Source organism: Pollachius pollachius, assembly GCF_949987615.1.
Source record: "Pollachius pollachius genome assembly, chromosome: 13".
NCBI lineage: Eukaryota > Metazoa > Chordata > Actinopteri > Gadiformes > Gadidae > Pollachius > Pollachius pollachius.
Genome location: NC_136946.1, coordinates 5,166,954 through 5,180,148, shown reverse-complemented (window position 1 = coordinate 5,180,148; position 13,195 = coordinate 5,166,954). Strand labels below are relative to the sequence as shown.

The window sequence follows — 13,195 nt, the reverse complement described above, 5'->3', positions numbered from 1 at the left end:
CGAGTCTGCATCTCGTCATCCCATCGCCACGGTGACAGGTTAATGCCAACTGAGAGCAGCTAATGAACGGCGGCCCCTGGAAGAGACGCGTGTAGCGCCATCCGTCAGGAGGAGACCCCCACCCTGTCATCACAACGCAGCACGCAGGACCATATACACACACACACGCACACACACACACACACACGTGAGCACACATGAATGTGAACACAGACACACACACACGTGAGTGAGTCGACATGAATATGAACATATGAACGCACTCACACACACACACACACACACACACACACACACACACACACACACACGCATGTGAGCGGACATTAACATGAACACACACACACACACACACACACACACACACACACACACACACACACACACACACACACACACACACACACACACACACACGCAGGCATGAATGTGAACACATGAATACAGACACATACACACACAGGCACAAAGAAATGCAAATTAACCCAAGTCCAACTCACACACGCAGACAGACAGGTTCCTGGAGTGAGTGGGCTGTATCCGCTCTGATAACATCAGAGCACTCGCCTGCCACTCAAACTGAAAGCCTACGCGCCGTGGTGGAGGAACGACAGCCAATAGCAGCTCACCAGACGAAAACCAAAACAGTCAAACACGCAAAACCTTAACGTGCTTCACAAACAGGGGCGTGCAAAATGGAGACCTTGCTTGAACAAGTACCTCGGAACATCCCAGTAGTACCAAGGAGTCCCTAGGTGAAGAAATACTTCACAAACAGCTGAACCAGTAGCCCAGTGACTCAATAGGTGCTGTGTGATGTCTCTTTAAACGAGCGGGGGATAAACGGGTTTCCTGCGCGGGCCAGGTGTGACGGCTGCATTGCTTCCTGCCGGTGGCTCCGGTTATTAGTCAGCAATCAATCAGCCACGACCGTCCCAGGGGCCTGTTGTGGGCCCCGGAGACCTCATAAGAAGAGAATGCTGTGAGCCATTTGTTTCTGAGCTAAAGATGTCGCTGATGGGGGATTAGGCTCTACCATACGGTCACAAAAAAAGTAAATAGAAAGACATGCAGAAACATCTTTATACACACTGTGAGCTTCAGAAAGTTAAGCGCCGTATGTTAAATGCAAACATTTTTAACATGAAAATGACAGTTGGGGGAGCATCGTTCTGTTCGACCAGCTGCTAAAGAAGCTAGCCCGCGGCGGCGCGCAAGTGCTCAAACGAACCGTCGTAGCAAGGAATCGACATTAACCCGGCTTCAGGCTGGTAAAGTGTCCGCATTCGATTTCATTCACACACAAAAGCTGGCAGTTAAAATCCCTGCCGCTCTCCGCGTTCCTCCCCTCCCTGTCGCACGTTTTCCCTCCGTTTTCCCCTCCCATCCCAGAAGCGAGAGCGTCTCCGAGGTTAGTGCTAAGCAAAACAGACGTCCCCGCGCTGGTTCCAGCCCGTCTGTTGTAGTTACCGTTGCTAAAACCTTGCGTTGCTCCCTGCCTCTGGGAGAGAGAGTTCCCCTTTGTGTGACTCTCATCCCCACCACCACCACCACCACCACCTCCTCCTCATCCTCCTCCTCCTCCTCCTCCTCCTTCACACAAACACACACACACACACACACACACACACGATGGTAGTGCACGGAAACACCGGTTTGGCTGCCTAAGCATGACACAACGTGTAAAAATCCTATCCGGCCCTCCCATAAACGTTAACCCTTCCACGGCAGCACGCTGAAGTGCCAGACCCTCGAAGCGCAAGAAGAACCCAACTGTGAACCGTACAGTGCTGTGAATTCATTAAACAAGTGGGAACAAATGCAAACCCCATTGTAACACATGCAAAAGCCGCGCAACTGCAAAACGGGGCTGGGTGGGAGTTGGGGGTTTTCGGGTTGCACGGTTTCTTTGCATGTCTTACAATAGGGTTTGGTTTGTTTGCACGTTTTTTTGCATTTGTTACAATTAACAATGAAGTATTTGGTCATCTTTTGACCGGCCTGATTCTGCCGTGGTTGATGGAGGCTCCTGAGATGAGATGGGGGGAGTTTAGTGATTAGGACCTGGAAGTGGACTCCAGCCCAGGCCTGACAGGAGACTGACTTGTGAAGAGCAGAGTAGGGTGTGGGGGGGTATGGGAGTGCAAAGGAGGACAGCCAACATTCAACAAAGCTTTGTACGTCGAGCACTCTATCCCGGGCTGAAACAACTGTCAAGGGAGTCGTCTTTAAAAATCGATCATAAACTTTCGGTATTTTTATATATTCCCTGATAAAATTATACACGATTTATCGTCGTAAAGTATTAAACTGCGGTTTTCACTTGACGATCGGGTTACGGGAGAAAAGACGGAAGACGGAATAAAGTCGAGTTCCGACTGGTCGGCGTGCGTAACTAACGTGTCGGTCACGGCCGCGGTCCGTTAGCATCGCGCGGCGGCGTTGCAGCGATCACGTTGGCCAGACGGTTCAGCCACACTGCCAATCGCTACCAGAGATCGGCTCATCATTCTGGGAGTCAGGCAGACTCTGGCCCCAGGCTCCGTGTCTTCCAGCAGAGACAGCTGTTTCTTCACATCAGGGAGCTACAGTTAAAGATGCTTAGTGGAGTTTTATTTGACGTCTGTTGGACACCTGCGCTCTAGCCCCCCCCCCCCCCCCCCCCCGCTATTATTGTTATCATCATCATCATCATCATCATCATCATCATCTTCTGTCTGGCTTCTGTTCGCTCTCTGGCTGTAAGACATTGAACAAAATAAATCTTACGCTGAACTAATAGTCTAATATGGGGAGGTAAATCAATTATAGAATATACTGTTATTTTTGTATAATGAAAACAATCCAAACAGGAGCAATAATTGATACCCAAATAAAACAGTCGAATCCAAAGGTGATTAAATCACTTCGTCGAACACGTGAAACCTCAACCTCTCACTACATATCCGTCGTCACCTGGGGACGTTCTCCGCACAGGTGGCACACCTGTGCCTTCACAACACTAGCGCTGTTGTTGTTGTTGTCGCTGCGAAACCACACGGCGGAGAAGGGCGGGCGGGCCGGGCGAGGTGCTTTAATTGCCTGTTTGCTTTAATTGGACGACAGGAATGTCAGTCGTCTGTGAAGGAGGGAATGCCCTGTCCACATTGTTTAAAGGGCACTGCAGGAAAAGGTCTGGAGAACACTGCGGCACGTTGGGTTGTTTGGATGTTATTGTCGTGTTATTGTTGAGATGCATCTGTCGATTTGTTTTGTTATTGACAATCATGGGATTATAAAAACCTTGTGAATAATGCCTAAGCCATTGCCAACAATTCTGTTGACACAATTCTGCATTGTGCGGTTCCGCGGCAGAACCTAAGTATTGGGTTTCTTAGCTGGTACTGAACTGTCGATCGACACTGCTACGGATTTAAAACCAAAAGACTGCAAATCTATCAGACGCAGCAGGTCAACACAGACACACACACACACACACACACACACAAACATTGTAACACAAGTACACACACACAAGCAGTGGCTCAAGTCAACACGGACGAACATGACACACACACACACACACACACACACACACCGCCGTAACGGTGCATCTGTCACCCTAATGACTTGCGGGCCTTGTCGTTACCGAGTGCCAGAACATTTAAGCTGCTTAAGAAGGCTCTCTGCAGGGGGAGGCTGTGGTTCTGAGGAGGCTCCGCCCCCCCCCCCCCCCCCCACCCAGGGGTTTCCATGACAGAGAGGAGCCGTCGGCGGAGCTCCGACCTGCACTGGGACTCTGGAACACTCCTATGACTTCAGCTTTTTCCCTTTACTGAGCTAAGCCTGGGGGGTTATGTGGTCGTCCACCGCAACGGGGGGAGGAATGTGTGTGTGTGTGTGTGTGTGTGTGTGTGTGTGTGTGTGTGTGTGTGTGTGTGTGTGTGTGTGTGTGTGTGTATGTGATATGCATATGGGTGATATGCATGTGTGCGTGTGTGTGTGTCTTGTGTGTTTGATGCATGAGTATGTGTGATGTGTGTGTGTTTTTGTGTTGCATATGTGTGTTATGCATGTGTGTGTGTGATATGTGTGTGTGTGATATGCATGTGTGTGTGTGTGATATGCATGTGTGTGTGATATGCGCGTGTGTGTGTGATATGTACGTATGTGTGTGTGTGTGTGTGTGTGTGTGTGTGTGTGTGTGTGTGTGTGTGTGTGTGTGTGTGTGTGTGTGTGTGTGTGTGTGTGTGTGTGTGTGTGTGTGTGTGTGTGTGTGTGTGTGTGTGCATGTATACATTAGGCATGTGTATTTGCAACATGCGTGGGTGCAACATACATGCTTGTGTGATTGAGTGAGTGAATGTGTATCACTCACTCACTTGTGTGAGTGAGTGAGTGTGTATGTGCGTTTGTGGTGAGGACCAGAGGTGAGGGGAAAGAGAGCATCATCAGAGCTGCTTAGAGACCAGCTGTTTGAGGTAAGAAAACACAACAGAAGGAGGGATGGGGGAGGAGAGGAAGGGAGTTCCTGATTTCCTTCTTTATTGCCCACAAACTGCGTCAGCGGATTGCCAAAACACACACACACCCGCGTAGGGTTCTCACTCTCACACACACACACACACACACACACACACACACACACACAAAAACTGCAGGACAAGAGGACGCACGCACGTTGTTTGTCATTTGATAAAGAAAAGTGTGTCAGGTCACGGTGTTGCAGGGAAAGGAAGTAAGTGGATGTTGCTTTGACGTGGTTCCACGCGCACAAACACACACAACCACACACACACACACACAACCACACAGACACACACAGGAAATGCAGACTTCGGGTAGCCTTCAAAACAACCCGAAACGAAACCTAGCAGCCTCATGCGTTCAACACCAGTAAGCACTCGCTCACACACACAGACACCTGCGTCTTACTTATCTGCAGAGTTAAACGTAAGGTGCAATCGTCACATTACCAAGGCGATACAATGAGTATCTTATTTAGTTTCTAGGGTTGCTAGGCTGGGTCACGTACACTCGCACTACCAAAAGTACTGTTTGTCACAGCACATTTCAAGTTTGTGATGGATAGAAACACTGCCAGAGTCGACCTTAGTGCTCATGAGCAAGGCACGGCGGACCAGTTGGTGAAAGTGCCACACATAAATTGAATGAATTCGATTTAAGGTAAACAATTATTTAGCATTCATCGCTAAAATAACTGGAACAAATCCAAAGCATAATCTGTGCATCTGTGACCAACTGAGAATAATTGCAATAAAACATTTATTTTTAAACCAGATATTCAGTCTTACAGCCTTGCTCTTTCAGCTCTAGGCCCCTAAAAACTAAATAAATCCTGTTAATATTTATACATTCTCTAAAATACTGTAAACAACGGGAAGAAAAAATAGCCTTAAAACATGCCTTATTCGGCTGCCTTTTGTATATTTTTTCCCTCATCCGCCTCCATGAAACTGAAATATTTATGGCTGAGTAATTTCAGTGAATTCAAAACAGCAGGATGTGTTTGTTTAATTTTTAAGAAAATATTTAAAAACCAGCCCACAGCTACCGGGACAGTCCGTTTGTTGATGTGGTGGGCCCTGAATGGAACTCAAACGCTGCGTTCTGCTTTTCCCCGTTCTAACCCAAGACATCTGTCCGGGGTGGAGGGATGACAACTGCCATCTGTTGACGTGTTGGTCGTTTCTGGGAACACGTTTACAACAGCTCCTCCCCAGAAAACGTATTTGTGTTAGCCAAAAGAAAAGACAGTTGGACCGAAGTTGTTCACTGGACCACGATGAAACAAAACCGTCAAGCTCGTTTTAACGCAAGACTTTTGAAAAACACTTGGAATACTTTTGAGAAAATCTAGGTGTGCCAAACCAACAGAAATGTGGAGCCAGAGGAGTTAAAAGGCAACCATAACATCCGTGAACACTAACATTATCGGTCTCTGACTGAGAAGCACTTGTAAACCGTCAACACAAGCCAGATCTTTCGAGTCAAGTGCAGGAAAACAAGGAGGATCCCGAACCAGACCAGGGTCTGGTTCGGGACGACAATGTTGATTTCGGCCGTTAGCTGTCACAGGGACAGGTCGTCCATTTCGTCAAAATCCATGACCTAGTGTGAGACCAGAGCAGAGAACCACCCAGTATGATGTATCTAGAACCTTTAAATAGCCGACCCTCAGCAGGTGTCATCGATAAAACAGAACTGGTCTATAAAATGTCTTCCCCTCTGACTATTATAACTCAGTGCCACCCTTTCTTCCACAAACAGACTGCTTCAGGGAACACATAGCAGGGGGCCAGGCGACAACTCCAAACGAGTGTCACAAATAATTAACAACAAACACAATCACCCACTTTTTCTCCGTATAATACAGCCCTCGAAAATATAAAGAGCTCACGCAAACCCAACGCAAAACGCCTTCCATGGTGACCCAGAACTTGAGGCCCAGCCGGCACTGGATCAGAACCGTCACCGGCCCGGTGAGGCCTGGAAGGGCGGTTCCCAGAATAACTCACCTTTCAGGTTCTTGGGGTGGTTCTGTTTGGTGCGCGGCATCTTCTCTTGTGCGCCCCTGGGTCACAGCGACATCATCGTGCTGCAGGTGGGTTCTGACGGGCGGGGCTGGCTTCGGACACACTCCTCAGCAGACCTACGGAGACAGAGCAGAAGGCAGATGTATTATGGGGATTCATTTTCTGCATTTATTTATTTTTCCACCAGCGTTCAAATGTTTTGCACCGTTATTGTCCTAAATTCTCTGCTGGGACCCCCGACCCTAATTTCACATCTGGGATTAAGATAGCACGGCTTTATCTCAAGGAGGGAAAAACACACACACAAACTCAGCGACCATTCGTGAAACTTAAAAGCGACAATTCCATCGACGCTGGAACTGTAATGGCCGTAGTGGCGGCCATGTTGGACGTCCACCCCTCCGTCTTCAGAACCTCGGCCACGTTCAAACCAGCTGCTCTACTCAACCCCGCCTCCACAGAACCTGCTGCTCTGCGCTGAGTGGGGGGGGCGTTTGTTTTTCATATGCAGTTGTGCAGTGCGGACCGAGCCATGGTTCTGTCAGCGGAGGGGGGTTGGTGGAGGGGGGGAAGACATGTGTTCCTCTCAATAACAATACAACCTCTGCAGTCATCCGACACTCTCAATCTCAACACAAAGACAGCCAGGACGACCGCTGGGTTTATTGGGGGAAACGCCTGTTACGGAAATATAGGGAGAAGGAGAGAGACGTATAGGGAGAAGGAGAGAGACGTATAGGGAGAAGGAGAGAGACGTATAGGGAGAAGGAGAGAGACGTATAGGGAGAAGGAGAGATTTAGGGAGGGTAGAATGGTAGAGATAGAGATAGGAGTAGTACAGAGGTAGAGATAAAGATAGAGAAGTAGTGAGGAAGAGATATAGGTAGAATAGAAGATATATAGAGTAGTAGAGAGGTAGAGATATTAGATAGAGAATAACAAAGGTAGAGCTATAGATGGAGAAGTAGAAGGTAGGGGAAGAGAGAGGACTACAGAAAGAGAGGTGAGTTAAAGAGAGAGAGAGGTAGGGAGAGAGGGAGGTAAGGGGAGAGAGAGGTAAGAGGAGAGAGAGAGAGAGAGAGAGAGAGATAAGAGGAGAGAGAGAGGTAAGGGGAGAGAGAGAGAGAGAGAGAGAGAGAGAGAGAGAGAGAGAGAGAGAGAGAGAGAGAGAGAGAGAGAGAGAGAGAGATAAGAGGAGAAAGAGAGGTAAGGGGAGAGAGAGAGATAAGAGGAGAGAGAGAGGTAAGGGGAGAGAGAGCCAAGCAGATGTGGAAAGAGGGGGAGGTGGCAGAGGAGACAGGTGGGGAGGGTATAATGTGTCACTGTGGGGCAATGTGTCCGGGAGTCTGACGTACGCCTCGTCAAACAAAGGTCAGGTACGGCGACGGAGAGACAATGGGGTCCTGAATAAACCGCAGCTGGAGGGGGGGGGGGGGGGGGGGGGGGGGGGGGCAAAGGGTGGGGCTCTCTGGCTGGCCCGTCCCCCTGTTCCAGTAAGCACTTTATGAGGCATATGCAAACATCGCCGGAGTAACGGAACACACTTGGCTGTGTGTGTGTTCCAATGCCCTCTTGAACTGTTAGAATGCCGTTTTTTAAAGGTCGCCATGCAAATTTGGCTCTGTGAGGAAGGGAGGAGAGAGGGGGGGCGGGGGGGGGGGGGGGGCGGAGGTCAAGTTAAATGCTGCTTAAAGCTCGACCTTTGAAAACCTAAAAAAAAAAAAAAAAAACAGCACTGCGAATCGTTCCGTTCATCTGCATAGTGAATGATCCTGATGAACAAAACCTCCTCTCTCTCTCTCTGCATTGTCAGGGGGCAGGGGAACCATCTATAACCATATTACAACCCAACATCGGCTAAAGCCCACAGCGGTTCTCCGTTAAACGATGCTTTAAGTGAACCGTTTGTGGGGACCGAGGATGCTTAGGGATATACCGCCTGTCCCACCACCAACACTATAACGGTCTAAGGGGGGGACAGCCTTTTGTGTTCTCCAGGCGCAAATGTTACATAACAGTTACTACGACCGGTGGGTGATTTATTTTCCTCCATTCACGCACAACTACATGTGGCGCTACAGCGATGACCTCATCTCACGGTGGATCTCGCTGTAAGGATGCAGCCGAGCCGAGCCCGAGACAAACAGCGCGCATGCACCAGTTAACACACGACACACATAAACAAAAGTCCGAGATATTTAACTTGCAAAGGCGCTCACCTGGCTACCCTCGAATAACTAGCCTATTGCTGTGTGTGTGTGTGTTGTGTGTGTGTGTGTGTGTGTGTGTGTGTGTGTGTGTGTGTGTGTGTGTGTGTGTGTGTGCGTGCGTGTACGGTCGATCGTCTTCAGGTCTACCTGCTCGTCCGTCTGTCTGTCTGTCTGTCTCTTATGCAGGCAGATCTATAATTCAGGAATTACCCCGGCACACGGGGGCAGGCGTCAGATCAGCATGCACATACTCAAAGGTGGCCGCTCCATAGTAGTACACACCTGAGCGGCCCATGCCTAAAACATGTCCTCCATGTGATCTCCCAGCCCCCTCGTCACGCACGTCACATTCCCTCACAACATCATGTGTTTGCGTCAATAACAAAATAAAAAAAGAATAGGATACCCGTGATGCGATCACAATCGATAAATCGGTTTATGTAAATCAAGAAGCGGGCCTCACACAACCGGTGAGGTCCGTGCAGACACACTAACATTAGCAGGTTAAGGTTAACAAGCGGCGACGCGCTTTGCAGAGCGGCGCGCGTGGGAACATCAGTATTCCACGCCTGTTGCGAGCAACACACGAGCGCCATGTAAAGAGGGCGGAGCCAGGGAAAACCCCTCGCCGTCTCCGCACCGCGCGCACGATCCCCGGGACGCTTCCCATGCGCGAGAAGCACACAAGCACACAACGTTATAGCCCAGCCCACACACATCGAACCGCTTCATCGGTTCACCGTGAAAGCTATTAGTGTGAAAATGGCGGGGAGAAAAGAAAAGAAAACACATCAGCCACTAGAACTACTGTCTCACTTACCTACAGTGTAAAGCAGCGGGGGTCTGTCTGCACAAGCGGTACACGTTGCGTAGTGAGCGCGAGAAAGCCCTAAGTTGCCCACACGACTCACTGTATATCGCCGACAATCGCACACCAAAACATCCGTTGTTTGTGACAGACAGTCGAGCGAACCGCAGCAGTGTCGGAGCCTCTTTCCACCCCAAAATGTGACATTCCAGCCATGCACAGAGCAAGAAAGCCCCCTTCCCTCTCTCCCTTTGAGAGCCAGACACAACAATTAGGACATTGATAAAGAGCCTACTCGTGTCCGAAAAGGCGTTGCTGAGCCAACACGAGATCCCTTATGAATGCGGAGACTTGAGGCACACCGCGCGAGGAGCGCCACAAAGCGAGGCGCGAGGAGACTGAATTAATATATACTCACAGGTGCAGTCCTAGCTATTGTCAGGCATTTCTGCTGGAACACACCATTGGGATTTAGGGGAGAGGTCTAGATTTTCTCTTTTCACCTTCTCTCTCACTTTCTATTGCAGGAAACAGGCAGGCCCACTGACGTCACCGGGGGTCCCGTCTCCGCCTCCTAACCGCAGAATGACAACTACAGGGGGGGGCGCTCGACGGCCACACGTAGCTGTGTTTATTTCAACTAAAATAAGTTTTAAACGCGCACGGCTCGTGTCTATTGATGTTTTTGCTTTAGTTTTTAGCCGGACTTTGTCGTTTGTTGGTTTAAACGCCGTGGGACGTTCAAATGGCGAGTGGATCGACGGCGTCGCTTGTCGTGGACCCCCTTCCACTGGCCCCCTCTGCACATACTTTAGGACTGACGGTTTTCCCGGAGGTTCCTTGTTGTCAGGTCACGTTGTGCCCCCACCACCACTACCGACCGACCGGGCTTTCCATGCAAACAGCCGCTGTAGGGAGAGAGCAATGAGGATCTCTGTATCCGCCGGGACGGAAGCATTTTTTGGCGGGCCAACGGACTGTAGGCCTACCGCAATAAAAGCGAGGTTTCTTTTCATCGACTCACGCAGCCATATAGGGACCTTTATGTTGTAGCCTGCAGTATGCATAATAATAAACCGTTCTTTATTTGATTCGCCCATCGTTTATGTAAGATAATAACAAATACAGTTTGTTCTTTTATAAACAGGCTTCAAGCTTAAATGGGCATCCGTAAGGTTAAGGGGATTATTTTAGGTCAATAGTTTGGTGCAAAATGGGTCTAGGATTTCTTCAACTTTCGAAATCAGTTGCCAGCAATAGTCAATAGGTGTCCCGCATGTTATACTGGATAGTACAGCTGGTCATCTTTGTTGGAACACCATTATTTAACGGTATGTTTTCCATGTCTTAAAAACACAACGCGTTGCTTCAGCAGAAGCAAAGTAGGCCTACTGATAAAACTGGTGCTTTCCAAAGAAAGACCAGATCAGAGGAGGCTGCAATGAATCATTCGAGTAGCAAATAAATATGACTAAGACCGCAAAATAAATCAATCAATATTTCTCTTTTAATGATAAAATCCACAGCCATTTTGAACAGGATATACACTGTATACAACACCCTTGGTGTAAGAAGCAGCCTTTAAATTGGAGGCAGTGGCTTATAAAATATAAACTCTTTCTCCTCGATATGAAAAGGGGTACAATGAGATGCAGACAGAAGCTACCCCGTGCTGCTGCAAACGGATCAACTTTAAAATGCGTTCATGAGACGGCCGCCCACCCACCTTTGTCGTGTCCTCCCTCTCTCTCCCCCCCCCCCCCCCCCCCCCCCCCCCCCCCCCCCCCTTATGACTCACCTGCCCCAGCTATACCATACCACTCACACACCGTGATAACACAACTTTAAAATAAGTATTCTTCTGTTCTTTTTTCGACGACAATAAAAACACCGGGGGTGACAGTGATATGCTGTCACTGAGAGTTTAGGAACATGTGGATTTGGTTTTGCTTTCTGGCTGTGTGTGTGTGTGTGTGTGTGTGTGTGTGTGTGTGTGTGTGTGTGTGTGTGTGTGTGCGCACGCGTGTGTGTGGGTGAAAAAAAGGAAAGGTTTATTGGATGCAAACTTCCAGAGAAAGGCAGCATTGACTGGGGAACTGCTGTCTGGCCGATTTGTGTCCGCGTGGCAAAGACTTGTGGCCATGGTTCGGTGTTGAAGTATTTATAGTCCGATACCCTTCTGTCTCTTTAAACCTGTGTTGTGTAAACCCCCTTTATACGAGGGGAGTTTACAAACAACCTGCAGTTTTATTTATATGTTTCAAGTCAAATAAAGATATGGGTTCAGTGGGGCCTTGTAGCGAGCGGGTAGCGGTGGCTGCTGCTACTAAGGTTGTTAAAAATACAATAAACCAATCATGTTCAACCTAAAATTGAATCCCTGTCAATGGTTTATAGATTGGAGGAAATGCACTGAGAGAAAAAAACCTCACTGCATATGTTGACAGGGCAACAGGTTTTCAAGTTCAATTGAATGTATCGTCATCTCAAATCAATATATATGAGAAAATCTGAGTGGAATAATCCATTTCTTCAATGTGTGAATTCACTTGTCCAATGCACATATCAATGGCATATCCCAAGGCTGCCCTCCAGAGATAAGGACCGCACCAGACACACATGCATATGCATGAACACACACACGCAAAAACAGACGCACCAACACACACACAGAAGACACAGACTTGCACACATACACACATGTATGCCCGAACACACACACACGCACACACACAAACGCACACACACATACACACACATGCCCGAACACACATACACACATACACACCACACACACACACACACAGATAGACACACACACAGATAGACACACACACGCACACACAGAGACACGCACCCCCACACAGACACACACACGTCTCTTCCTGCAGCAGCCACTCCAACAATGCGCTTGTATAACCACCAACATGTCTTTAAACCCTCGCTTTGAGGGGGAATGACCAAAATAGCAACAATGATTACACAAACCGCGGAGCTGCCATTATGCAGACTAAAGCACGAGGCAATAAGTGTCCCGGGCTGAAAGCTTTATTAACTAATGGTTGTTAATCATCAACACATGCGTTTGTTGTTATGTTTTAGAAGAAAAAGCAGCATTGCTATCAGCACCGGTCGGCTCTGAATGCACACATTATTATTTATTGTTTTATTATTATTATTATTATTATTATTATTATTATTATTATTATTATTATTATTATTATTGTTTATTCTACCTTTACTGGAGGCTAGCTTGTTTTCGGGTTGTTTTCGTATTTACATTTCCCTCCATTCCACATCTCTCTCTGCAGGCTGGGGGGTGAGGGGGTGAGGGGGTGTGGCCCACTGGCGCACACTTTGTTTACCCTGCGCTCGAATGATGTTGCATAACTCTGAGCTGCTGTTACCGCGGCAACAATCTGACTTGCGACAGAACCGGAAGAGAGTGGGGGTGCAAGGGGGCGGGGCGTTTTCAGATGCGGGGACGATCCGAGACCTCATGACTCGGCGCGGCTGATTGGACGACACTGGAGAACACCGCTAATGAGACGGATTCTCCGGAGCCTATAGAAAACTCAACCTCTCGCCTCGCGTTGCGTTATGTCACATTCAACTCACACAACTCGACCCGTTCCGGGACA

The 13,195-nt window shown here is 48.6% G+C and overlaps 1 protein-coding gene across 2 annotated transcripts in view; it reads right to left on the bottom strand.

Annotated features, from left to right (window-relative positions):
- Window positions 1-12,890, bottom strand: part of hivep1 (HIVEP zinc finger 1) — a 37,145-nt gene extending 24,255 nt beyond the window's left edge. Inside the window, exons 1-2 of one of the 2 annotated variants that reach the window (XM_079749339.1) lie at window positions 12,791-12,890; window positions 6,519-6,652 (exon numbers count right to left, since the gene is read on the bottom strand). In XM_079749339.1, coding sequence (XP_079605465.1) covers window positions 6,519-6,558 — 40 coding nt within the window. In that variant the 5' untranslated portion in view covers window positions 6,559-6,652; window positions 12,791-12,890. Of the gene's footprint in view, window positions 1-6,518; window positions 6,653-9,972; window positions 10,057-12,790 lie in introns of those variants that run through there. The other variant, XM_079749338.1, reaches the window with a different exon arrangement.
- Window positions 12,891-13,195: the final 305 nt, after the last annotated feature.